This window comes from Zonotrichia albicollis, chromosome 21, assembly GCF_047830755.1.
Source record: "Zonotrichia albicollis isolate bZonAlb1 chromosome 21, bZonAlb1.hap1, whole genome shotgun sequence".
In the NCBI taxonomy this organism is placed as follows: domain Eukaryota; kingdom Metazoa; phylum Chordata; class Aves; order Passeriformes; family Passerellidae; genus Zonotrichia; species Zonotrichia albicollis.
The window spans coordinates 11,011,881-11,036,573 of NC_133839.1; the positions used below are offsets into that span (position 1 = coordinate 11,011,881).

General features: G+C 45.8%; 2 protein-coding genes across 5 annotated transcripts in view; one reads left to right on the forward strand and one right to left on the reverse strand.

The window, feature by feature from the left end:
* RABGAP1 (RAB GTPase activating protein 1) overlaps nt 1–16,718 on the forward strand; it is a 63,211-nt gene extending 46,493 nt beyond the window's left edge. For all 4 annotated transcript variants that reach the window (XM_074556172.1, XM_074556175.1, XM_074556174.1 and 1 more), the window contains 11 exons: nt 1,177–1,302; nt 2,451–2,594; nt 4,150–4,191; nt 4,517–4,645; nt 7,179–7,271; nt 9,248–9,358; nt 12,031–12,135; nt 12,572–12,655; nt 13,466–13,537; nt 13,968–14,165; nt 14,974–16,718. In XM_074556172.1, coding sequence (XP_074412273.1) covers nt 1,177–1,302; nt 2,451–2,594; nt 4,150–4,191; nt 4,517–4,645; nt 7,179–7,271; nt 9,248–9,358; nt 12,031–12,135; nt 12,572–12,655; nt 13,466–13,537; nt 13,968–14,165; nt 14,974–15,096 — 1,227 coding nt within the window. In that variant the 3' untranslated portion in view covers nt 15,097–16,718. The remainder of the gene's footprint in view (nt 1–1,176; nt 1,303–2,450; nt 2,595–4,149; nt 4,192–4,516; nt 4,646–7,178; nt 7,272–9,247; nt 9,359–12,030; nt 12,136–12,571; nt 12,656–13,465; nt 13,538–13,967; nt 14,166–14,973) is intronic.
* The window catches only part of STRBP (spermatid perinuclear RNA binding protein), a 73,651-nt gene continuing 59,075 nt past the window's right edge, over nt 10,118–24,693 (reverse strand). Inside the window, exon 19 of the mRNA XM_074556186.1 lies at nt 10,118–10,856. The gene's annotated coding sequence lies outside the window, so the exon portion shown is untranslated. The remainder of the gene's footprint in view (nt 10,857–24,693) is intronic.

Here is a 24,693-nt window from a genome sequence, read left to right on the forward strand (position 1 = left end):
CCAGCAGTGCTTTGGGGTTTCTTTTCCCCAGCTGTTGCTGCCATCGAGGGCTGAGCAAGAAGAGCTCTCTGCAGTTTTTGGTGGAAGAGGAAGTCTGGCCTTCAGGGGAGGATTTTCCATACTGCTGTAAAGTCAGGGGAGGATACAGAGGAGATTGTAAACTCCATTCTTGTGAAACAAAAGCCAAGTGATTAATGATAACAACCTTTTAGTTCTGTGTAACTGTAATCTGAAATATTTCCTAGATGAGCAATTAATTCTTTATTTCCTCACTGAATGAGATAGGGAAGGGCAACTCTTCCTGCTGTGAGAACTGAACACTTTCCCTGGAACAGATGTGCTTGCTCGTAGTTCCTCATTGTCATGGCTCCCTTGCCCTAGAGAGATTCACTCTCATGACTGAGCCCTGTGTTATTCCAGAGTTCTCTCTTTAACAGTGCTTGTGGCTTCTGGGAATAATGTATGCATGTAAGGAAAAGCTAAATTTCAAATAAGTTTCTTTTCTTTTCAAAGATTCTCTTTGAAGTCAGCCTTTGGAGTGTGGCTGCTAGGGAAAATAAATAATAAAAACAAATGTTGCAGAAAAGGAAATTAAGTTTCTGTGAGTCCTTCACTACCAGTTTGGAATGTTTCAGCAAAGTTTTCTGTTTTAATAAACTCCATCTGCAGATTAATAATAGAATACTTGAGATGGATGTTCTGTTCTTTATAGAAACCAGCAATTGACCTGAAGTCAGACTTTTCTACAGAAATATTAAAACTGAATTTTAAGGGCAGGGAAAAATGTCAAAACACTGATGAGCTTTGAGTTTTCCTTCAGTTTTTGGCAGAAAAGGGAGATTGAACCTTTCCAAACTGGTGCTGGGTTGTGAGGTGCGGAACTTCTGTTAGCAATTACTGGTCTCTCTTAATCATGTCATCTAATAAACATCAAATGTAATAATGTCACTGAAAAAGGGAAATATATATAGTTAAGAGTAAGGGAAAGATCCTGTTTAATATCCTTCTGTAATACTGCTTCTGCCTTTTTTTATGTGGGTGACAAAGGGTTAGGCTGCTCAGAATCTGTAGGATTCAGATTCTGATGAGTTCTGGAGCCTGAACCTTTCCCCTGCCTTTTCACCTGATGTGAGAGGTTTTAATGCTGGCTGCTAAATCCACTTTCCTGTCTCACAGATGCCTGAGGAGCAAGCTTTCAGTGTTCTGGTCAAAATCATGTTTGATTATGGACTCAGGGAACTTTTCAAACAGAACTTTGAAGATTTGCACTGCAAGTTCTATCAGCTGGAGCGCCTCATGCAGGTGGGGCTCACTGGGGGTGAACTGACCCGAGCCTGCAGTTCTGCCCTGTTCCTGTGGCATGAAGGGTGTTTGTGAGCTGGGAGTGAGCTGTGAGGAGGGTGAATGGTGTTGGTGAGCTGTGAGTAAAGGTGAATGGTGTTGGTGAGCTGTGAGTAAAGGTGAATGGTGTTTGTGAGCTGTGAGTGAGGGTGAATGGTGTTGGTGAGCTGTGAGGAGGGTGAATGGTGTTGGTGAGCTGTGAGTAAGCTGTGAGGAGGGTGAATGGTGTTGGTGAGCTGTGAGTAAAGGTGAATGGTGTTGGTGAGCTGTGAGGAAGGTGAATGGTGTTTGTAAGCTGTGAGGAGGGTGAATGGTGTTGGTGAGCTGTGAGTAAAGGTGAATGGTGTTGGTGAGCTGTGAGTAAAGGTGAATGGTGTTGGTGAGCTGTGAGGAGGATGAGTGGTGTTGGTGAGCTGTGAGTAAAGGTGAATGGTGTTGGTGAGCTGTGAGTAAAGGTGAATGGTGTTGGTGAGCTGTGAGGAGGATGAGTGGTGTTGGTGAGCTGTGAATGAGGGTGAATGGTGTTGGTGAGCTGTGAGGAAGGTGAATGGTGTTGGTGAGCTGTGAGGAGGGTGAATGGTGTTGGTGAGCTGTGAGGAGGGTGAATGGTGTTGGTGAGCTGTGAGTAAAGGTGAATGGTGTTGGTGAGCTGTGAGGAGGATGAGTGGTGTTGGTGAGCTGTGAGGAGGGTGAATGGTGTTGGTGAGCTGTGAGGAGGATGAGTGGTGTTGGTGAGCTGTGAGTAAGGGTGAATGGTGTTGGTGAGCTGTGAGGAGGGTGGAGAGGCAGGACCATGGCAGCTGTGGTAGCAGGGGTCTCAGGAGCAGGGTGGTGCTGCTGAGGGCAGATGTTGCTGACAGCTGGAGTGGCTCTGGTGGCAGCACAGCCCCTGCTGGGCCCTGCTGAGGCAATCCCAGGCTCCTGCTGGACATCCAGCCCAGGACAAGCCTTTGGCATCCTTAGGAGGCCCCCAGGCCCGTTCCTGTCCCACCTGGTGCATGCAGAGCCCTGCACTGGTAGTCACTCTTCCTTCTGGAGCTTGGGGCTTCAGCTACAGTTCCAAAATAGCCCAAATTAACTCTCAGTGCTTCTGTGTGTTTTACCTTTAGGAATACATTCCTGATCTGTATAACCACTTCCTGGACATCAGCCTTGAAGCACACATGTATGCTTCCCAGTGGTTCCTGACCCTGTTCACTGCAAAATTCCCTCTCTACATGGTCTTCCACATTATTGACTTACTCCTATGTGAGGTATGTGTTAGAACTGGAGACTTGCACAGCTCCCAGCTTTTGACAGTTTGTCACTATCTTGGTTCATGTCCTTGTTACTATCTGTTCTCTCAGAGCAAGGCGTGTGATATTTTTATGTGGAAGTGTTACATTTCTGCAATGATAAAGAATCCCAGCATTTTAAAGAAACAAATTAAGAATCAATAGCTATATAAAAGGTTATAATCTCCTATTTCCTATGGCATTGGTGAATCTATGTGAGAAGACTCTGTACAGCCTGATGAGAGCTGATTTACAGATATGTGGGCTCCCCTCTTCTGAAGTCATGTAATACACAATGATGACTTTTTATTTTCCTATCATATTATTGCATGGAGGCCATTGTGTATAAAATGGCCCAGCCGACTCTCATGCTGGTAATCTGACAAGCTTGAAGATCTTTCTCCTGGAAAACTTGAAGTCTCTCTATATTTCACAACTTCTATTTAGAGAGCAAAATTCTTTGTATTGAGACATTGTCTGTAATCCTGTATAGAACAGTGGGTAAGCAGTGTAATTACAGTCAGCACTCATTGCCATCAGTGAACAAATCCCATTTTGTACTGAAGCATCCTTGAGTTATTTAATGATTTGCTGGGTAACTTTATGCATCCATTCATGTTGGATCTGCACTTGTTCCTGTGAAGTGGCTGATTTCCTGCCTTTCCCTTACTGAAGGCTTTCAGCATTCACAAACCTCCTGGTCAATGTTTTGCCCTTTCCCTGTGTCTGCTGCTTGCTTTGTCCATGTGCCAGTGGAATAGAAAGCAGCAGATGGTATGGAGAAAATCAATTCTGTTTGTTTAGAAACACATTTTCATTTTAATAAACAGTAAATGGGCTCATAGAGAAGTTTTAAGGGGTTTTTCATCATTTTAAAGTAATGGTGAAAGAATAACTCGGTGGGAAGAAGAAAAGAAGGATTTTGAAATAAGATGAGCAATGTGTCATGGTTATGAGTGGGACCTCTGAAGAAGGTGTGAGCTACTCCTGAGTACGGAACTGTTTGTATTTAATTTAATTGGAGAGTATGAATAGAACTCTTCTGAGGAGTAGAGGCAGAATAGATGCCATGGGACTCTGTCCTAAAGTGAGTCACTTTGTTTTCATTGCATGAATTATCCCTGTTTGTGAAGACCGGAATTTAATACATGGGTGTATAAATTACTGCATTTAAATCAGTGATTTTAGAAGTCACTGTATGAAAATTAAATTATCTTGAGCTGTCCAACTATTCATTAAGAAATGAAATTAAGTGCACAACATAATTTTAGAGTTTCAGACTGCTAAGGAGACAGTAAAACCAGTGTTGATTGTTTTGCTCTCTCTCTCTAATGACTCTCCAGTAAAGATATTTTGCCAGTTGTTTGCAAAGTTGTTCTTGTGCCTTTGATTTATATAGCACCTGGTTACACAGGTATCCTGGTTCTCCTTTTCACAGAAACTAGGCAAACAACAAACCCCACCAAATAAATTCCTATCCAAGCTTGTAAATACTGAGAAATTAAATTATTTTGTCATTATTTTTTCTTTTCAGGGAATAAGTGTTATCTTCAACGTTGCACTGGGATTGTTAAAAGTGAGTATACAGTGTTACATTGTGGTTTGTCCATCTTCATGCCCCATATTAAAATTAAGATGCCTGTTAGAAAAATATGCTGGCTTTTTGAGAAGCTCACAACTGCCTGTGGCACACGTGCTGTAATCTGGCATGTCCTGTGCAGCACAGTGCTTTTTTGGGGGTGGAATAGAAGGTTGCAGAAATAGAAACAAACACTCTTTGCTGAAGGTTAAGGAGCAGCAATGTTACTGCAGCTTTCCAAAGCTGTTGTGGCTTTATTGTTCCTGGGTTTCAATAACTGTAAAAAGTTGGCATTTCCTGGTGTTTCTTGCCGTGTCTCCAGACTACCAAGGATGATTTGCTGCTGACTGACTTTGAGGGGGCTCTGAAGTTCTTCCGAGTGCAGCTGCCCAAGCGCTACCGCTCCGAGGAGAACGCCAAGAAGCTGATGGAGCTGGCCTGCAACATGAAGGTGAGCTGGGAGGGAGGCTCCTGCCTCCTGCTCCAAGGGCAAGTGCTGCTTCATTGGCTCTGGTCATGGAGAGTAATTTTGAGCCAAATACACTGACATGGTTCAAAGTGTCCTTTTTCCTTAAATTCCCCAGAGGAATTCTCTGTAGTGTCAGTGTGGAAGTACCCAGCTCCCCTGGTGTGTTAACATTCCAGGCATTTTGTGATCCAGGTGCAGTAGCAGTGTGGATACCAGTATTCTGCACAGAATTCAAGCTCATCTTGTGTGAAACTAATGTAGCAATTACAGAATAATCAAGAATAAAGCTATTTTATCTCTCTAATCATTTAGCATTAGCCACAGATTAAATGATCCACATGCATCTGGTTCACATCATCCTAATGAGTGCATTTGCCTTTTATGTTTTCAAATGACAACTTGTTCCTCTTCCCACTCTGCCAAAATTCCCAGTGTTGCCAGGGCTGTGTGGAGTGGCACAAGCAGGCTCTGAGGGGACATGGCAGGGCTGCCCCTGCTCTCCTGGGGTGCTTTGGGGCAATAAAGGGGAGATTGTGGACGAAACACTGCTGGGCTCGGCTCAGAACACTTCTGTGTCACCTCCTTGATGGGGGTGCTGCACATCACTGCTTTCCTTGACCTAAAATACAAGTCCTTTGCTGTCAGTAGAGATCTCCAGCTCTGAATTTGGAAGTGTTTCTCTGAGCAGAAAAGGGCCTGATATCAAAATAAATAATGTATAGGAAGGGAGAAGGAGCCTGGCTAGGGCATTGTGATGAGAACAGCATTCTGCTGGAAAGGAGGTCAGGTAGTCATCAGCTGGAGACAGCACCAGATTCTTAAAGTCACTCCTCAGAGTTGCCTTCAAGGCATAGAATCACAGAATGTTTGGGCTGGAAGGGACCTCAAAGCCCATCTCATTTACCCCTGCCATGGGCAGGAACACCTTCCACATGCCAGGCTGCTCCAAGCCACATCCAGCCTGGCCTGGGCACTGCCAGGGATGGGGAGTTCACCTCTCTGGGCAACAGATGTTAACAGAGCTGCTGCTGCCTCCTGAAAAATGTGGTGGGACATCAGTGTCCATTTCTGCTAACCCAGAATCCTTGCTGACTTCCCCAGGCCTCCTGTGCCCAGAATTTATGACAATGACAGATCTGCTCAAGATCACCTAAAAAAGGCAAAACTGGCTTAATGCACTTGAAAAGTAGAAGATGAGAATACAGTAGTAGTGGTGTGCCTGCCTTCCTTTCCTCTGGCATGGTGGATGCGTCATTTGTCAGGATCTAACTATACATTGCAGGAGGTTTGGGGTGTGAAACCCCCAAATCTGGGCAGTTTGAGCAGGGGCAGAGCAGTGAAATAATCTCCTCGAGTTACAGGCTCCATTGTCAGTGAAGGGTTAATTCTCTAGGTGGGTCTCTGGGGTGCAGGAACAGCTCCTGCAGTTGTGGTGTGAGCCCAGGTGATGTTGGCATCTCCGCAGGAACGTTCCCGAGTGCAGAGAGGCGTTTCTGGCTGCTCTCACTAGAGGGAGCTTGGCCACCGCGATCTGCAGCTCCTGCCCGGGGAGGTTTCAGTGAGGAAAGCAGACTGCAGGGAAACCAAACACGTTTTCCATCCTGCCGCTCATTTATGCATGTAAAATTCAACCTGTTTCTCAGAAAGGGTTTTTTAAAGAGGAAATCCTAGCTATAGGTTTTAAATATATTTGGTTTACTGAGATAAAAATCAATGTTTGGGTGCAACTTTAATGCTAGAGATTTTCTTTAGATGCATAATATCTTACATGTGAAATGCTCACAGTGATCTTGGTGTGGTGCTGCTAAACCAGTCTGGCACAGGTGGCACCAGGAAAATGCTGGTCAGGATCTGTTGCAGCTTCCCTGTCCCTGCAGCTCTTGAACTCTGGGCCCATCACACTGAATCCAGCATCACCTGCGTGTCCCTTCTCTCAGAAGGGGAACGTGGGGCCCTGTGAGAGGGCTCTGCTGGTGCTGTGGGTCAGAGCAGGGACACAGCCCTTGTGCTCTGAGGGGCTGCTGCTGGCCCAGACACCGCGGCACCTCGGGCAGCGCTTGAGTGACACTGGCAGAAATGTCAGCTGAGCCTGCACTTGCCCTTTCAGCATTTACAGTCTCATGTAAAGTAAACCCAATGCTTCTGTGTGATGATAAATGTTACAGCTGAGAAAGCAGCTGCAGAAGGCTCAGCATCAGGCCAGTCCCAAAATGAACCACGTCTCGCGGGGTTCTGTTGTGCAGAAGCCCTGCAGTGTGTGCAGCACCAAGGGGGAGCTTGGGCAGGATGCTCTGGGTGCCTTTTGAAACTTTCCCTGCATCCCACAGGAAGAGGCTGCTGTCATTCTATTGAGTGGAACTGGTTTTGGCCACACCTGAGGCCCTCAGAACGGGTGAAGCCAGGAGCTGTGCTGTGGGGGAGGCAGGAGTTCCCTGAAGCTTGTTCCATAACCCTGTCTGTGTTGTGTTCTTTTATTGATGTTCTGGGCAGGAACTAATGGGCTGCTTTAATTTAGATTAGCCAGAAGAAGCTGAAGAAATATGAAAAGGAATATCATACCATGAGAGAGCAGCAGGCTCAACAGGAGGATCCTATAGAAAGATTTGAGGTAATGCTTTACCTTCTCCAGTCTGGTTTAACAAACAGGAAGTTGCTGCTTTTGACTCCTTTTTGAGCTGGTTTTTTTTCTGACCAATTTGGATGCAACAGGGGAATCAGCTCCATGAATGTGAAGGGAATGTCTCTCTATTGGCAGTGCTGATCAGGATGGGGTGTTGTGAGCCCAGCTGTGCAAGAAAAGGAATAATATGAATTCTTATTTGGGCTTATAGAACTGGTTCAGTAGAGCCTGTTTAACGTGCTGATTGCACCACAAGCCATGAACAGAAAGGAAATGCCTGACTGATTCTAACTCTGCCTTCCATGTTTATACTCCCCCTTTTACTCCTCTTCCTAATTTCAAATGATGTACACTGCACTAAGCATATAATCTTATAAATAGTTTATTTATCAAATAAATGTAATACAGGGATAAATTACACGTCAAGTTATGCATGCATACACATAGCACAATAACGCACACAGAGACATAGATACAATAAATTCATGTATTTTAATCAGAGAAGTAAACTTTCTTTAGTATCCATCTGTGTGCTGGGAGTTGTAACAGAAGAGAGAAAATAGAGTATTTTTTCCAGGATTCTCCTCTCTTACCTGTTCCTAGCATGCAAATTTCATTTTGAACCAAGAAAAGCAGTACTTGTAGGAGAGTACTGGCAAGGCATTGATGGCACAATGATACCCCTGCTGCTACATCAGTGTGTGGGCACAGGGCTGTGTGTGTGTGTGTGGGCACAGGGCTGTGTGTGGGCACAGGGCTGTGTGTGGATGTGTGGGCACAGGGGCTGTGTGTGGGCACAGGGCTGTGTGTGGGCACAGGGGCTGTGTGGGGGCACAGGGGCTGTGTGTGGGCACAGGGCTGTGTGTGGATGTGTGGGCACAGGGGCTGTGTGTGGGCACAGGGCTGTGTGTGGGCACAGGGGCTGTGTGGGGGCACAGGGGCTGTGTGTGGGCACAGGGGCTGTGTATGGGCACAGGGGCTGTGTGTGTGTGGGCACAGGGCTGTGTGTGGGCACAGGGGCTGTGTGTGGGCACAGGGGCTGTGTGTGTGTGGGCACAGGGCTGTGTGTGGGTGTGTGGGCACAGGGCTGTGTGTGGGCACAGGGCTGTGTGTGTCTGTGGGCACAGGGGCTGTGTGTGGGCACAGGGCTGTGTGTGTCTGTGGGCACAGGGGCTGTGTGTGGGCACAGGGGCTGTGTATGGGCACAGGGGCTGTGTGTGTGTGGGCACAGGGCTGTGTGTGGGCACAGGGCTGTGTGTGTGTGGGCACAGGGCTGTGTGTGGGCACAGGGCTGTGTGTGGGCACAGGGCTGTGTGTGGGTGTGTGGGCACAGGGCTGTGTGTGGGTGCATCAGTGTGTGGGCACAGGGCTGTGTGTGGGCACAGGGGCTGTGTGTGGGCACAGGGACTGTGTGTGTGTGGGCACAGGGCTGTGTGTGGGTGTGTGGGCACAGGGGCTGTGGGCACAGGGCTGTGTGTGGGCACAGGGCTGTGTGTGGGCACAGGGGCTGTGTGTGTGTGGGCACAGGGCTGTGTGTGGGTGCATCAGTGTGTGGGCACAGGGGCTGTGTGTGGGCACAGGGCTCTGTGTGTGTGTGGGCACAGGGCTGTGTGTGTGTCTGTGGGCACAGGGCTGTGTGTGGGTGTGTGGGCACAGGGCTGTGTGTGGGCACAGGGCTGTGTGTGGGTGTGGGCACAGGGCTGTGTGTGGGCACAGGGCTGTGTGTGTGTGTGTGGGCACAGGGCTGTGTGTGTCTGTGGGCACAGGGCTGTGTGTGGGCACAGGGCTGTGTGTGTGTCTGTGGGCACAGGGCTGTGTGTGGGCACAGGGGCTGTGTGTGGGCACAGGGGCTGTGTGTGGGCACAGGGCTGTGTGTGGGTGTGTGGGCACAGGGCTGTGTGTGGGCACAGGGCTGTGTGTGGCACCCCTGCAGCCCTGTCCCTGACAGCCCCTCTGTTCCCCAGCGCGAGAACCGGCGCCTGCAGGAGGCCAACATGAGACTGGAGCAGGAGAACGACGACCTGGCCCACGAGCTGGTCACCAGCAAGATTGCACTGAGGAAGGACTTGGACAATGTAAGTCATGTCTTGGGCTGTCTGCAAGGGCTAACTCCTTGTTCCTTCTCTCCCTGGAGAGGTGACATGGAGTGCTGATTTGTGGGGGACAGGATTCCTTCCTCCACATCCCCATTGCACCCTGCCCATGTGTGGGCCTGTGACAGAGGTCCATGGGAAACAGGAGTGCTGGCTGAAATACTCATCATTGTACAAGCATTCAGACTGCAGGGAAAGGAGAGCCTGTACTTGAGTAGTTGCTTTCTTTTCTCTAAGGAAGTCTGGCAGGAGCTGTGGCAAGTCTTTGAACCATCACAGAAATCATAACATGGATGCTAGCTTGTGTTTTCCTGGGATTTTTATGAATACAATTTCACAGCAGACAGGCTTTGCAAAGGGCCTGATAAACTTGAAAGTCTGAGTCTGTCTGGCTCTGCATGGATCAGGTTCTCAGGTACCTCAGGCAACTCTGAAAATGTTGTTGTGGTTTCCATTTGGCTTGTTGGAATCTGCCTGTGTGAACTCCTCATCCTGGGCTCTTTCCAGATCAGCAGAGCTCTCAGGAGGAAGATTCAGGTTTGCTTTGTGTTACAGCAGTTTCTTTCAGCTTGCTGTCCCACTCCCTTCTTTGCATATTCAATTGTGGGAGATTTTATTAGGATGTGCTTTTTCTTTTTTTCCAGGACATGCAGAGACAGAAAGGTGCTGGCATTTCTAGCACAGGGGAGGCTGCACCACATTTAGTCTGTCTGCCTGGGGAGGTGAGGGGAAGAGTTCAAGTGCTCATGTTTTGCCATTCTTGTTGTGTACCAAGAGAAGTGCATTTCTGAAATCTCAAAGGAAAATGGCTTCTGCAAGTTGCCCAGTGCAGGAGCTGACAGGCTTTCAAATGTTTCATTGGATCTGCCTCAGACAATTCAAGGTTTCCCACGGTCTCCTGGAAAACTATTCATAGTAAATGTTGATGCCACTGGGTGAATGTTGCTTTAATGAGGTTTGGTTCAGGACTTTTGGGTTTATTACATCTCCTGTTCTTAGGTGGTAAAATGGGGATCATAGAAGAATGTTCTAGAAGCAGGGTTTCCCCACACATTGGTACATTCACTTCCTCTTACCTGGGCTTTTTCCCTTCATTAGTGAAGCTTCCAGAAGCTTCACACTGGTGATAGCCCAGCAGTGGCACTCGGGAGGTGGACTCCAGCAAAAATTGTCCTGAAGAAGCTTTTTCTATCAGTTTTTAACTGTTGCTTGTGGCTGCTTGAGCCTGTATGAGACACTGTTATATTTTTACATTGTTTTTTTTTTTTTAATGGAGAGCTGGGATAGGAACAAAATTAGGCAAAATTGATATGCTTAATTTGATCTATAATAGTCTTGTACTCAAAGACGGCAAATGATGTTGGCAGCATTTGGGTTATCCCCTGGGAGGAGATAGGTGGGTTTGATCCTACTTCAGGACATGATTAATTCTTCTAATTGGATCCTGAAGTGATAAGTTTCATTCTGCCAGCCTGAGGTCCTGAAAGGAAAGTACCAAAGGACGTTGTTTAACGCACCTTTTCTGATACCTACATGGCATGTCTGAAATCTGCAACCCAAAAGATCAAAACAAAGCATTTGGAAATACAAGAATTTCCTTAATATCCTTTCACTAGCCCAGAAAATAGGCTTCGTTTTTCTACTGTTGTTGGGCTCCTACATCCCAGTGTTCTTTAACTTTCAAACAGCTGAAACCCCATCTGTAATGAAAAGATGTTCTCTTTGCCTTTGCCGTCTGTTTTAAAGGATCAGCAGGACTTTAAGGGACTAAAATTCACTTTTTGATTTTCTTCCTTTGAAGGGAATTGGTACAGCTACTTTCTGAAGATTTTATATATCAGTTGAGTTATTGATCTATTTTTATGTAGAATCCATACACCTATTGGGAAGGGCTGTGTTGTGTGTATGAGCCAGGAAAAGATGTCTTAACTTTGCAGAGTTTTAGTGGTTTATAAAGAGCTGGAAAATTTTCAGCAATATATTTTTATGCTTTAAAAACTGCAGTAAAAAGGGGTTGTTGGTTTCTGGTGGGACATTTCTTTCCCTTAAGGAGGAAGGAGAGAGGGGCCTGACTTATGTTTGCTTTGGTAGCTCCGTTTTTTTCATGCAGTATTTTCTGGGATGGTATTACATCCATTGAGATGTTTCATAGACTTCTGGGGGTTTTTTAAATGTTCTAGAGGCATTTTTCATTAATTCTGTTTTCATTGCAAGGTTGAATGTTTGCAAATTAAACTTAGGTCTGAGCTGGTTATGGTCTTTTATTGATCTTGCACATTGTGAGCTGTTCTGTGCCTTTGGTTGTCTTCAGAATGTATTGGTCAACTTCCAGACTGGACAAGAAAATGAAACTTATTTCTGGTATTGGGTTTCTTTGGAGCAATCCCTACTCCAGTTTTGCTAAAATTAATCACTGAATTCATGAAGCATTTTAGAGGGCTGGAGTATAGTGGTACATGCCATTAATTTTGATGTTTTGCTGCTTTGCTATTGCAGATGGGAAGTTTTAGAAAAATAATTTTCAGAATAAAGTTTTATTGTTTTTAATAGCAATGAACCAAACCTTAATTAGACTGGAATGGCTGCACTCCTGGCTCTGTCCTGGTGGAGGCACAGCAGGGAAGCCTCTGCTCAGGCTCCACTCTGTGTTTCAGGCAGAGGAGAAGGCAGATGCCCTCAATAAGGAGCTGCTAATGACCAAACAGAAGCTGATTGATGCAGAAGAAGAAAAGAGGCGCCTGGAGGAAGAATCTGCTCAGGTTGGGGCATTTCTGTCATTCTCACTGTTCTCTGCAGTACAGAAATGATAAAAATAAAAAGTGACAAGTGTGGGAAGGGCTTAATGTTCTAAGTCATGTTTGTCCCTCCTCTGTGCTGTAAAGGACGTCAGCAAAGCAGAATTTGGCATTTTCCTGCCAGGTGCTTCATAGGGTGGGGAATTTTTAACTCAAAATCGGTGTCACAGCCTGTGCCAGATGCTGCACAGAGAGGCAGTGCAGGACTTGGGCTGCCTGAATCCCTCCTTTCCTTGGCTGGCCCACTGCTCTGGCACTGATGGCCACCAAAGCCTGGCTTTGCTCTGGTCCCTGGCTGGAGCACAGCAGTGAGGTTAAGGAGAAGGAAGAAAGAGCACCTGGGTATTTTTCAGACTACACCTATATAAACCCTTTATTTTCTTTTTTTTCCCCCCTACAGCTGAAGGAAATGTGTCGTAGGGAACTAGATAAGGCAGAGTCAGAGATCAAAAAGAACAGCTCTATTATTGGTGACTACAAACAGGTAAGTACAGCTTCATGATGATGTGGTTTGTTATCAAAGTACAGGACTTTGGGGTAATTTAGGAGATTTCTGGAAACCAATGTTATCTGTGCCATGCATTTGAGGACACAATTTAGCTGTTCTAAATGGGAAGCCTCTGGCTGGTTTTGCATTTTCTTTGGCCAAGATCCTGAAGTGGTCAGTCCTGTTTGCCCCTGATGTGGGGATTTGCAGATCAGCAGTCACCACAGCCTCAGGTACAGACAAACCTTGTTCAGATGGGCTCTCACATATCAAAGGTTCACTTCATGCCAAGAACAGCTTCTCTCTCATCTTTGCTTTGTCAATCAAATGCACCTCAGAAATAAAAAAAAAAAAGATGCCTTTTTCCTTTCAAGGCCTTGCTTTGGCATTCAAGCTCCTGATCAGAAGGTATCAAGGGAGCAAATTCATGTGTCTCTTTAGTAGGCCCATATCAGGTCTCAGGGAATGAATTAAGGCTTTTTTACTACTCTGTCTTGCCTGTTCTTTTTTCCCAAAGGCAACAAAAGGGTCATGCTATTCCTAACCTTTTCTGGCTCCTTTAGCAAGGCCAAACTGTTAATAACTTTTGTTGGAACTGCACCTTTTCCTGTGGGGATAGAAGAATATGTAGAGAATGGGAAAATGTGCAATGAGGCAGCTTAATGCAGCATCCCAATTTTTCTAGCTTTCTAAGGGTCCTTAGACTATCCATGTTAATATTGCAGCAGCATTTATTTGTGCTTTAGCATTCATTTGGGAGAGAATTTACATTTATAAATGGTTTGGTAACATAATTTTGCTTGTCAGATTTGTTCCCAGCTGAGTGAGCGACTGGAAAAGCAGCAAACAGCAAATAAAGCTGAAATTGAGAAAATACGGGTAAGAGACCAGATAGATCCACAGTCTACAATGTTTCAATCTCTTAGCAAAACCATAGCAGCAAACACACAATTTATTTCATTACTAAAATGGTGGCTGAGAGTCCCCATAGATGACAGAGGAGATTGTAAGGGGGAGATGTGGGAGAAAAGGTGAGTCCTCTCATGCCAGAGTGGTTACATGCTAATGTTGATGCTGGGGGGCGTTTTTTGAGGGGTCTTTTTTTTCTGGAAGAGATTCTCTGACTGTCTTTTACCTTAAAGTAGCAGTGGGAGGGACAGAGCCCGTTGTTGTAGCAGAACAGCCCAGCAGTGAGCGTGGGCCTGGCTGTGCCTCCCCACCAGTTCCCATCAGGGGCTCCTGTGGTGCTGAGCTGCTCTCCCCGAGCACGGGCAGCACAGGCTTCGCTCACAGCCCCGTGTTTGCTCAGCAAAAGGTGGATGACTGCGAGCACTGCCGCGAGTTCTTCAATAAGGAAGGCCGTGTGAAGGTGGCCAGCACTGCCAAGGATGGTTCAGACGAGGACACGGATGAGGAGAAGGAAACTCTGAAGAACCAGCTGAGGGAAATGGAGCTTGAGCTGGCCCAGACCAAGCTGCAGCTTGTGGAGGCGGAATGTAAAATACAGGTAATGCTCTGGGAGTTTGTTGTGTAGTCTGTACAGCGTGTCTGCATTCCTAGAAAAATGTGTGTGTGAGCTGTAGAGGGATTGGAACAGATCCTGTTGGTTGAAACCATAACCTGCTATTTCCTGCATGGTTATTTAACCAAACACTGCGTCTGAAACTTGCTGTATGCAGACGATATAATTGAAATTGCATGAACTGTATTTAGCAGCCACTACAGCTTCCAGACATCTGCCTGTCTGCAGTGCAGTGCTGGCTGCCTGATCTCCTGCAACTGCTTGGAAGGAGCCCAAGCTCTGACAGAGTACTGAATCATGCATGTCTTTATCTCACAATCAGTGCTAAATGAAGAAGTAACATTGACAAATGTTAGACATGTTTCTTAAAACACGATTGCAAAGCACTCCAGGTACCTGAAGTATTTCTGTAAAATATGACAACATTGTGCTTTTAGCCTAAAACTGATCTGTCAGTGCGGCTTGCTCACAGAAAGGTAAAAATTAGTTTGTAGAAAGTCCACTTCCTGTGGGAATAGCTCCTCCTCAGATGGAAGACAATTAAAGAGTTTGGATGTACTGGAGAAAGTGGAATGTTTCACTAAGGGCAATGACACAAGTCTTGTTTTGCTTTTCAAAGCTTTTTTTTTTTCTCTTTGTCAGCTTATTGTTCTGCTTTTAATTTATGTAAGACTTGTTTAACTTCTGAAGTGGCCAAGATTTTGTAGATGTTCTAGAGCCTTCTAGCTTTAACTCCTATAACCTTGTGCTGGGAATATGTAACAAATTAAGGAAATTACTCTTCTGTTTGCAGGATTTGGAGCACCATTTGGGTCTGGCCCTGAATGAAGTACAAGCTGCAAAGAAAACGTGGTTCAACAGAACAATAAGCTCTATAAAAACAGTGACTGGAGTCCAAGGAAAAGAGACTTGTTGAAAAGCAGTTCTGTCAAACACACCTTCTTAACACCTTTTGTTGCCTTCCTTGGCCAGATGTTTAATTCTGTGACATGAGAGGACCAGAATGTAAATATAATAGAAACACAGCATGTCAGGATTTCAATAGGTCAGTGATAAAGAGGATGGAAACACAAGAGAGGTTTTATTGCTAGACATGGGATGTTCATACTACTGATATTTAACAGGTGATGTAGCTAGATTGAAGCTCTTCCGAGAAACACTCCATTCTGCGTCTGGCTGGAGGCTTTTCACAGACTAGGTACGAGAACTTACCAAACCCTAATTGTTAAGTTTACATATGATAGGTTTTTTTACAGTTATAACCTTTTTTAATATTTTATTTGAAAGGAAAAGTGTCACTAACAAAGTTAAAAAAGAAAAAAAGAAAAAAAAACGGAAAAAAATGCAACAAAAAAATCCGAGTTTATCAAGAACTACATCAGTGCCAGAAAGCAGTCCCCAGAGGTAGGAAATGGAGAGTAGGAGGTGACATGTTTTGCTTTATGAATGGGGATGATTTCAGCATTCCTGTCGAGCAACCCCACTTTGTTTTAGTAGATGCAGCATCCATCTCTCTGTGTTTGGCATTTCTTTCTGTTACTAATCAATTCTATGCAACTCTGGGCTTTTTTGGCATGGGCTGCCAAACCAATTTGCCACCGGAGGCTGGGAGACTTGTCCAAGTGCTAGACAAGAACAATCGGAATTGTGGGCAAATTCCCGTTTCACTTGTGTCATATTGTTTGATCCACATATCAACCGCACCAGGACTGCTGATAATATGAATTATGTGGATGGTCTGACATTCAATGGAGTCTGTCTGGGTTTTGTCAGGTTTCTGTTTTGTTTTTGTTTGTTTGTTTTTACCCGGCTGTAGCAGGCCTTCTGCAGAGCTCCGACAGAGCTCGCAGGTTTTAGTTTTGCACATAGGTATGAATGGGACAAAGAAACAATAAACTGAGATATATCTGAGGCAGAAATCACAGCGTGAGTGTAGCTGCGAGCGTCTCTCGCTGTAACTGGCTTCCTGGTGGCGTTCTGAGGTGGTGTAGGTCATTGTTCACGCTCGATGCAGTTGCACTGGTAGGTGCTAAACGTGCTTGGAGTTCTCATTCCTTGGATTGTATTGAGTTCTCACCAGAAAGCTGTAGAATGGAGTTTTGCACCTTGTAATTTTTTTAATTTATAATGGTTTGTGTTATGCTGAAGTATCTATTGCATCAGTGGATAAATTTTGTGTGCAGTGTGAGTATAAGCTGGTAACAATATGAGGCACTGGTTTGTATATAAAGATATTTGGTTTATTTTGTATTTCTAACTTTTTCTTGTTTACTGTACTAATGCTAGCTAATGTACTCTGTAACTACAGGATAGAACATGCTATGTCCAAGCTTTTTTCCTTAACTGCATACATTATCTCTATTGTTTAATACCAAAAAAAAAATTACTGTAACTCCATCAATATTAGATGCGTGGACATTGTGGTAGCATAGTTGCAGTGTGTATACTTTATGAATTGAAATATAAACTAGTAAAATTGTATAACTATTTTGTTGTTTCATTTCATTTGAACTGAAAATTATTAAATATTTTGCAATATGAAGCTAATTCTCTTCTTAAAGTAGAAGCAGTAGCATCTGCAGGCTTCTCCAAGACTGAAACCACAGTCATGCTGCAAAGGGCTTTGCTAAAAAAGACTGCATGTTCTGAGTGCTGCCAACACTGGTTTTATATAATAAAATCTAGGGTTTGCTTTGAAAAAAGAAACTGCAAAAGTGACCTTGTGCAGCTTGAAACTTGTGACTCAGTATTTCTCAAACATGTCCAATTTAGAACATTTTTTTTCTCCCATGGCCCTCCAAATTCTGCTTGAATCTGCAAAATAAATGTAGGCTATCTCTGCTTATCACCATCAGTAACAAATTCTGTGGGGTCAAGCGTGGTTCATGTCATGTTCAGCAGGGTTTTGTAGCCGTGGCTGAGCCCGCACAACTTGAGGGCTGCAGCAATTGGGTCACAGCAGCTCTGCTCCCCAGCCCTGTGCTCTGCAGAGATAACCAGGAGAACAAATGGATTCTTGGCTCCGAAACCAGCAGAGGTGGCTCGGAAAGCAGCCCTGCTCTAGGAGGCTGCTGTGAAGTCACTTTCCCAGCCATATTTTGCTTTAAGAGAATGGCATCATGTGGCTGTGTGTGGTCTGTGCTGCTTGGTCCTCCCAGAGGTGCATCCCTTGGTAAGGTCAGCTCTGCAGTTTCTCGATAATTGCAACCTTTAGAGAAAGTTTAAAGGTAAGTAGGGGACAGGATGAGGCAACCCAAGAACCCTTCATCCACTTGTCTTTCTCAAAGGCACTGGGAAAAAGTGTAATAGTGCATTTTCCTCCAAAATGGGATACTTAAAGGAAGAGAAAAAGCTGCTTTATTGTTCAGATGTCTTCCACTCTCTAAATAAACATTATCTTCAAATTGCATGCAGTATATACTCCTCTTTTAGTATGGATGCAGAACATGCATAATTGTTTCACAGCATCTCATCCAAAACACTTTATAGTCAGTTTCCAGTCATGGATTATTTTGGATGCCTACCTGAAGGTTTTTGGTGCTCAGAAATAAATATTAACAATGTATTCCACATACAACTCCATCTAAAATATCCACAGCTAACTAAGAAAAATGGATCCAGTGCTGAGGTGTGCATCTTTGGAAGCACAGTTACATGTGAAAGACAAGGAAGCAGGTCAGTTTAAGGATGAGGAAACGGAATTTTAAGATGTTCAAAACTATGAATAAGGAAGGTACAAAACCACATAGAGTGAGCATAAGTATTTTACAGCCCTGTAAGAGAAAAGGAATCAGTGTGTTTGGTAGCATTTGGGGCATTAATGAGATGGTTATTTTCTGGTAGTCAATCACCTTTCTGTTCGCATGTGCCTCAGCTGGGTTTGAGTCCTGAACTCCAGCTCAGTGCCAGTCTGCTGATGCTGGGATTAATCTCCTGTGCCCCAGGCTCCAGCTTCCAAATGTTTTGCGTGTTTGTGCTGTATCATTACGTTCCAATGGTCTCAGTGTGGGAGCTCGAGTGTCACAATCTCATTTGTATTGCAGAACTTCTTGGCAGCTCAGGGTCTGCAGCTGGAAGTGGATATTCAGGATCTATCGGAAAGTTTTACCTTTAAGCATTGCTGGTAAGCTGTCTTGAAATTTATGTAACTACCTCCCTGACTTTTTTTAGCTGCCCTTCTTATCTGTGGCAGTGATATAAAGTTCCTGTTATCTAGAGGAGGATTTCACTCCATCTGTTCAACAGCTTGGCTCACATTCATCCAGCCTAACTTTAGACACTTCGGAGGTGCCTACCATAAGAGTTTAATCCAGGGAGGTTTTCCAGCCCTCGGCGCTGCGGGGGCAGCGCTGCAGGCGGGCGGCTCACCCAGCCTCGTGCCCGGAGCCCTGGTGGATCAGGGGAGCTCCTGTGAGCCCTCCAACTGAACTGGGAGTCCTCCTAAATTAAAAAAAAATACTGGAAATGAGCTATCAGTGGACACTCAGGGGGTTGCTTTCTGTTTTAATTTTTCCTCCTCTTCCCATCACTTTATTGTGCAATATTTTTCCTTCTGTATTGCCAAAGAGCATCAAGGTCTCTTCATACAGAAATTTTGCTTGAATTTACCACTGCACTTGAGCAACACAGGCTTGGTTTTGCTGCATTTTCTGCATGCCAACGAGCACAACAGTGTAATCTGGGACTGAGGGCTTTTCCTCGGGATAACCTGGCCACAGGCACGGTAGGAAACTCGAGCTGTGAGGTGAGGAGGGCTTTGCTCAGGAGCCATGTTTGTTGAGTTTAACATTGAAGTCAAGTGTTTCCTCATGGTGTAAATTCCTGCTGAATGGGGATGAGTGGAACCGAGCTAACTGAAGTACAACCAGGCTGTTTGAGGTGGATTTAGCCGAGGAAGGGCTCGAAGACCATCCCACACCCTCGGGCTCCTCAAGCCCCGCCGGGCGCCTCCTCAGCGCCCTCACGGTTTCCCGCGCTTTTCGCGGGAGCGGGACCCGCGGAGCCCGCAGGGAGCTCTGATTGGCTGACGGGTGATTGGCAGCTAGAGCTGCCACGGGCGCGGAGGCGGCAACGGCGCCATTTTGTTTGCCGTGTGGGCCGGGGAAGCTGAGGCGGAGTGCCGGGGGAAGGAGCCTTGGAGCGGGGCCCGAGCAGGGGCTGTCCGGCGTGAAGAAGGTGCGGAGTGCGGGCACACTGCTGAGCTGCTGGGCTGGAGGGGAGCAGCGGCCTTCGGGCGGGGCGGTGCTTCCTGAGGGAACCATGCACATCCTCCCAGAGCTCTTCCAGTGTCTGTGGGTGTTAGAAGAGCGCCAGGGCAGCGGAGGACAGCAGAGCTTTAGATCCAAACAATAACCACTGGAGATGAGTGATACTTTGGGGAAAACCTGTACAGAACTTGTAGTGCATTAATGGCCCTTGTGGAGGTACAAAATTTTCGCCTTAATTTGCACGGGGTTTAAATGGCCTCGTCTATTGTTTTCCCCTTGCGGACACGCCCCAGGCCCCTCAGGCTGAGGCAGCAATGAGTTCTTCCCAGGCAGCAGTAGCAGCCTTTCAGCAGGAGGTGGGTGATGTTCATGGCAGCCTGTGACAGGCAAGTCTGAGCTGAGGCTTCCTGAGGTGGAAACCTTTGAAATAGGCTGTGAGAGCTAATAAAGTGGAGCTGTTTGATCTTTGATGTGATGAGTGGCTGCCGTGGGCTGTTCTCCCCGTGGAGAATCTGCATGAGAAGTCAGTCACACCACTGACTGCTGGTTAAGTAATTCATGGGTTCCTCCTACAAATCTGATCAGAAAGTTGTATTATGTCCTTGTACAAAAATGATCTCCTTGGAGGAAGTGTAGTAAAATTGAAGTGTCTTGGAAGTAAATCTATGGGATGTGTTTCTAATACACTTTGAAGTTACGGGTAAATTGTTCTAATCCTCTGTTTATTAATAATGGTTGAGATAGGAGATGTAGCAAACTTTATAGCAAAAGTTTATCACAGAAGTTTTTCAGAAAACAAAAAACATTACATGTTGGTTAAAATGTTAAGGTAAAAGTATTTTTAATCAGCTTGAGTTACAGCTGAAGGTGACGTGATTTGGTCTCTCGAGAGCTCACCTTATGGGCCCTTGATGTGGCTTAACGTGGTCACTGGAGGGGATCAGGAGTCCAAGTGCAGGTTGTTTTATGGCAGTGAGCGGGCTGGTTCAGTTATGGAGTTGTCTACCATAAGAGGTCCATCTTAATCAGCAGCTTGTGTGGCAAAAGTGATGGTTTTTAGGAAAGTGCTGCAGTGTTTAGGATGGAATCGCAGCCACACTGGGCTCTGAGGCTCCAGAAGGCGCAGAAGAGATGAGCCTTGCAGGCTGCCAGCTCTGAGCAGAAGCCCTCCTCGTGCTGAGCACAGTTAGCGTGTGCCATGAAAACATCCAAGCTGTGTGTTTAAACTCCCTGCTGCGAGCGTCTGTTCATGCACAGAGCTGGTGGTGTGATGGGGAAAGGGGGCCTTGGAGCCACACTCATAAATGGCATTTGGGAGGGGACACTGGAGTGACTCCTGCTGGAGTTTTCTGATGTGGCTGGTCAGTTTATGCCACACGGGGAAAAGAAAACTGCTGTGCAGATTTTATTCAGTTGCTGTGCCTGAGAAAGGCTAGTAAAGGACTCAGTGAGATGGCAGTGCTGTGTCACTGTCAGCTGTCATGGTGCAAGCGAAAGGGGTTTATCAGTTCTTTTAAGAACACCACAGCAAACCACTGTGGTTTTGGCACAAGTCTTGGCTGCCGTGTCCTGGAGGCTTGGCTAGCTTACAGAAATGGTTTGGTGGTAATTAATACTGGTGCACCAGACAGAATGGGTGGGAAAGAGGAGGAGGATGAAGGCTGGTTGCTTGCAGAGCAGTGTATATCTGAGCTTGCCACCTACTCAGGGCATGGCAGGACTGCTGCATAATACCACAGGGAAACACTTGAGGAGCACGATCTCATCGGGAAGGGAGGGGAAGGTGTTTTGCACGAGGGTGATTGTGCATCTCCCTGAGGTGGTTTATGTCCCACAGAGCGGCTGTGGGAGCCTGTGCCAGACTGCTGTGAATTGTAGGTGACATGGCTGCTGCTTGTGGACACAAACAGCAAACTAGAGCTCCTGAGTGCCCCCGCTTCAGCGTTACAGGAGGAGCCTGAACTCTGAATGTCTTTAGAAGTTACAGGTGCTGCACATTCCCATAGTTAGGACAGAGTGAGACCAGTAATTACTGTAACTGGAAAGTTCTAAATTCCATTCAAGTTTTTATTCATTTGATCTCAAAGAGAATAGTTTCATGTACAGACAGAAGTTACATGTCTTCTGCATGTAACAGCATCTTTCTGAAAACTGCGTAGTTCTTTAAACCCAGGGTAACTGACCTGAGCAGCTCAGACTCTGTCCTTGTGCTGTGCTGGATGCAGGCGTCCTGTGGCTACCTCAGGACTTGCAGTATTGGCAGTATAGCAGTTTGTGTGGAACTGCTTTGCAGGGCAACATAACTGGATTTAGTGAGCTGTATTTTGTCATCTTGCCCTGGTTTAGCCTTCCCCCTTCTACTGTAATCCAAAGGTACCCAGATATTTAAAAAAAAAAAAGTCCCTTTGAATGAACCAGAAGCAGCAGTGCTGAGACTGCCTTGACTGCAGGCAGGAAATCCCACCTTTGGTGTGTGCCTGCACCTAAGCAAAGGACAAGAGGGAAGTGTTGTTTGTGCAGGGTATTGGCCCTTTTTTGGGATCTAAAGGTGTTTTTAGGATTTTGCCTCATGTTCATGCCTGGAGCAAGAAAGGGCCTTTTGTTGTAACTTTAACAAGAGTACACACAGGCTTTTTACAGCATTGCAAATAAACTGGAATGCATAGCCCAAAGTGAAGATGAATTCAGGGCCCTGAAAGCAGTGGCAGCTCCAGTTTCTTTCAGTTGGTTCTACCAAGGATTGGGGTCACAAAAGAGAAGGATAATTTTCAGCTTACCAAATGGGAGAAACTCTTTATAGCTGACTTGCTGGAACTCAACCCTGCAGCAAACCACCAAAGTCAGCATTATGTCATGAGCAATTAAGTGAGGTGACACTTCTTGCAGAAAGAGGGGTGCTGTTTTGGGCAGGTTTATAGATGCAGCAGTTCTTTGCACATGAAAGTTACAGGCTGGCTTGTTAGTTGCTTAACATCAAACTTGGACATCAGTCAATCAGTATTTTTTTCCCTGCTTCCTCTGCAATCAAATACACTTTTCCAAGGTGATGCTGATTGCAGCAAGGTAAACTGGGCATCTTGCTTGTTAAGCAGATGGCTCCTTCTGCATGGATCCCTTCGGTGCTGTGCCAGCAGGGGATGGGGCAGTCAAGCAGTGTTGGCGAGGGCCTGAAATGAAAGAGCTTTCTGCACAGATTTCACTGTGTGCATTCAGCTGCAGATGCGTAGTGAGAGGCACTGCAGGTTGCCGAGAAAAAGTAGATGGACTTGGTATTTCTTGGTTTGCAGGAGATGGGGGGAGGATAGGGGCCACAAATCACAGCTTCAAGCAAGATACTCTGTAACTGCCTGGGCAAAGTTAGCTTAGCTACAGCAGGACAGGAGTAAAACCGAGTAGGAGATGCCAGGCATTTTGTCAGTGAGGAAGGAAGGACGTGCCAACCTCCTTTGCCAGTGCAGGCCCAGTGGCGTGTGGCTTCTCCCATGCCCCACTCCCATGCGTGCCCCTCTCCATTCCTGCGAGGCCACAGAATGCCCGCCAGCTCCTGGAGCCGGCCCAGCTCACTGTGAGTGTCGCTGACCAGCAGTTGCCAGGCTGCTGCCGGAGAGCTGACAGCCTTCTCAGCACCTCCGAGATGATAATCCCGAGGGAGCTTTTGGAATGACCTCTTAGTGAGCCAGCTAACATCAGGCATGAGCAGACAGGCGTTATGCTAATACAGGGGGTAAGACTGACTTCAGTTTCAGTTAAGTGTTAATGATGTTTTCTTAAGTGACTCTCTTCAGTTCTTTGTGGATCTTGCTTGCTAAATATTTGATACAGCTCTAAATTTTAAGTGATGCGTGGTTTCGTTGGTTTGGTGCACTTGTCCCTGAGTAGCTCTTTGTGCATTACTGACTTGTTTGCAGAATGCCAGCAGACTGGGCTGGCTGCACGCTGGCCTGTCGAGGGCAAAAGTCTCACACCAAGTCCTGGTCCAGTTACCGTACATTCTAAGCTGTGGGATTTCATACATCTCATTTCATTAAGAGCAATCTCAGCTATAGTCAGCTCATAACAGTTTCTAATCCCTTCTCAAGTCTGATCTCCTATGAATTTGATTAATGACCTCTGCACTCAGACTTCAATTTAGCATTTCAAGACCAGAAAAACACTTCTAAGAAATATAAGACTTTATGTTCACTGACTTCTTTTCTAGAGTACAGCTGGGTTCTGTGACTCCAGTCTGGACATATGTGTGTATTCCAGTAAATCTTACCATGAGTTGCAACCTCAAGCAAACAACACCAGCCACACAATTGTTATGGTATCCCCAACTCCTGCCCTCAGTGGCTCTGGACAAGGAAATTGCTTGGATTTGCTTTGGACCTCAGAGGAAAAACTGGGACCACAGGAATTTAAGAAACACAGTGAAATGAGAGGGGTGGAGAGAACTTTGAAAAAACCTTACTTGTTCTTTATGTGTATAATTTATCTTTTAAGAAAATAAACATCCAGTTTTTCTAATTAGCTAAATGCTAGGAATTGTAGATTTCTTTTTGGAGTGAAACTTGCCTTCCTGGCTGATCACAGCTATTACAGCCTTCTCTGGGCTTTTCTGCTACTGCTTCCAAGGCAAGCCCCCAGAGGTACTTGTGTACAGCAGCCCTTTAAGTTGAAATCCAGTAATGCTCTGTTCACTTTCACCTCTGTGAAGGAATGCATTCTGCTTGTTTCAGCATAAATGTGCTTTATGTTTGCACCTCCAGGTCATCTCTGCTCCCACTGCAGCCTTCGGGAGCCTGTCTCTCCTTTCTGCTGAGCCTGCTACCTGACTCAGCACAATGGGCCTCTGGTTTGGCTCCCAGGCTTCAGCCCCCCCCCGGAGGCAGTTTGCCCACTGTAACCACCCCCCCAAGCAGTCATTAGGCCATAATTCCTGTTTACAGAGATAAGTCTTTATTGGAGCTATTGGAAGCAAATGGGACATGGTTCCAGTTTTATATACAGAGAAGTCTGTAGTGTTGGTTACAACCAGTGGAAATGACCCGAGGTTACAGTGCAGCTCGTGTTGTGTACAGTCAGTAACAGTGGCTGGCGTACAAACCACAGCACAGAAGCCAAATGAAGCCAAGTGTACGGGGTACAGCAGCACGGGAGGAAGCAACTGAAGGTACAAAGAGCGTTCCCTTGACATCTGTACGCTTTTTTTGGCCAGTGAGTAGATACAGCTCAATTTAAAATTCATTGTGCAGTTATTTTTCTTCCCACTCAACTGCTACCAAATTAAGAAAATTTGAATGTTCAAATTACATTTTTAGTGCTAT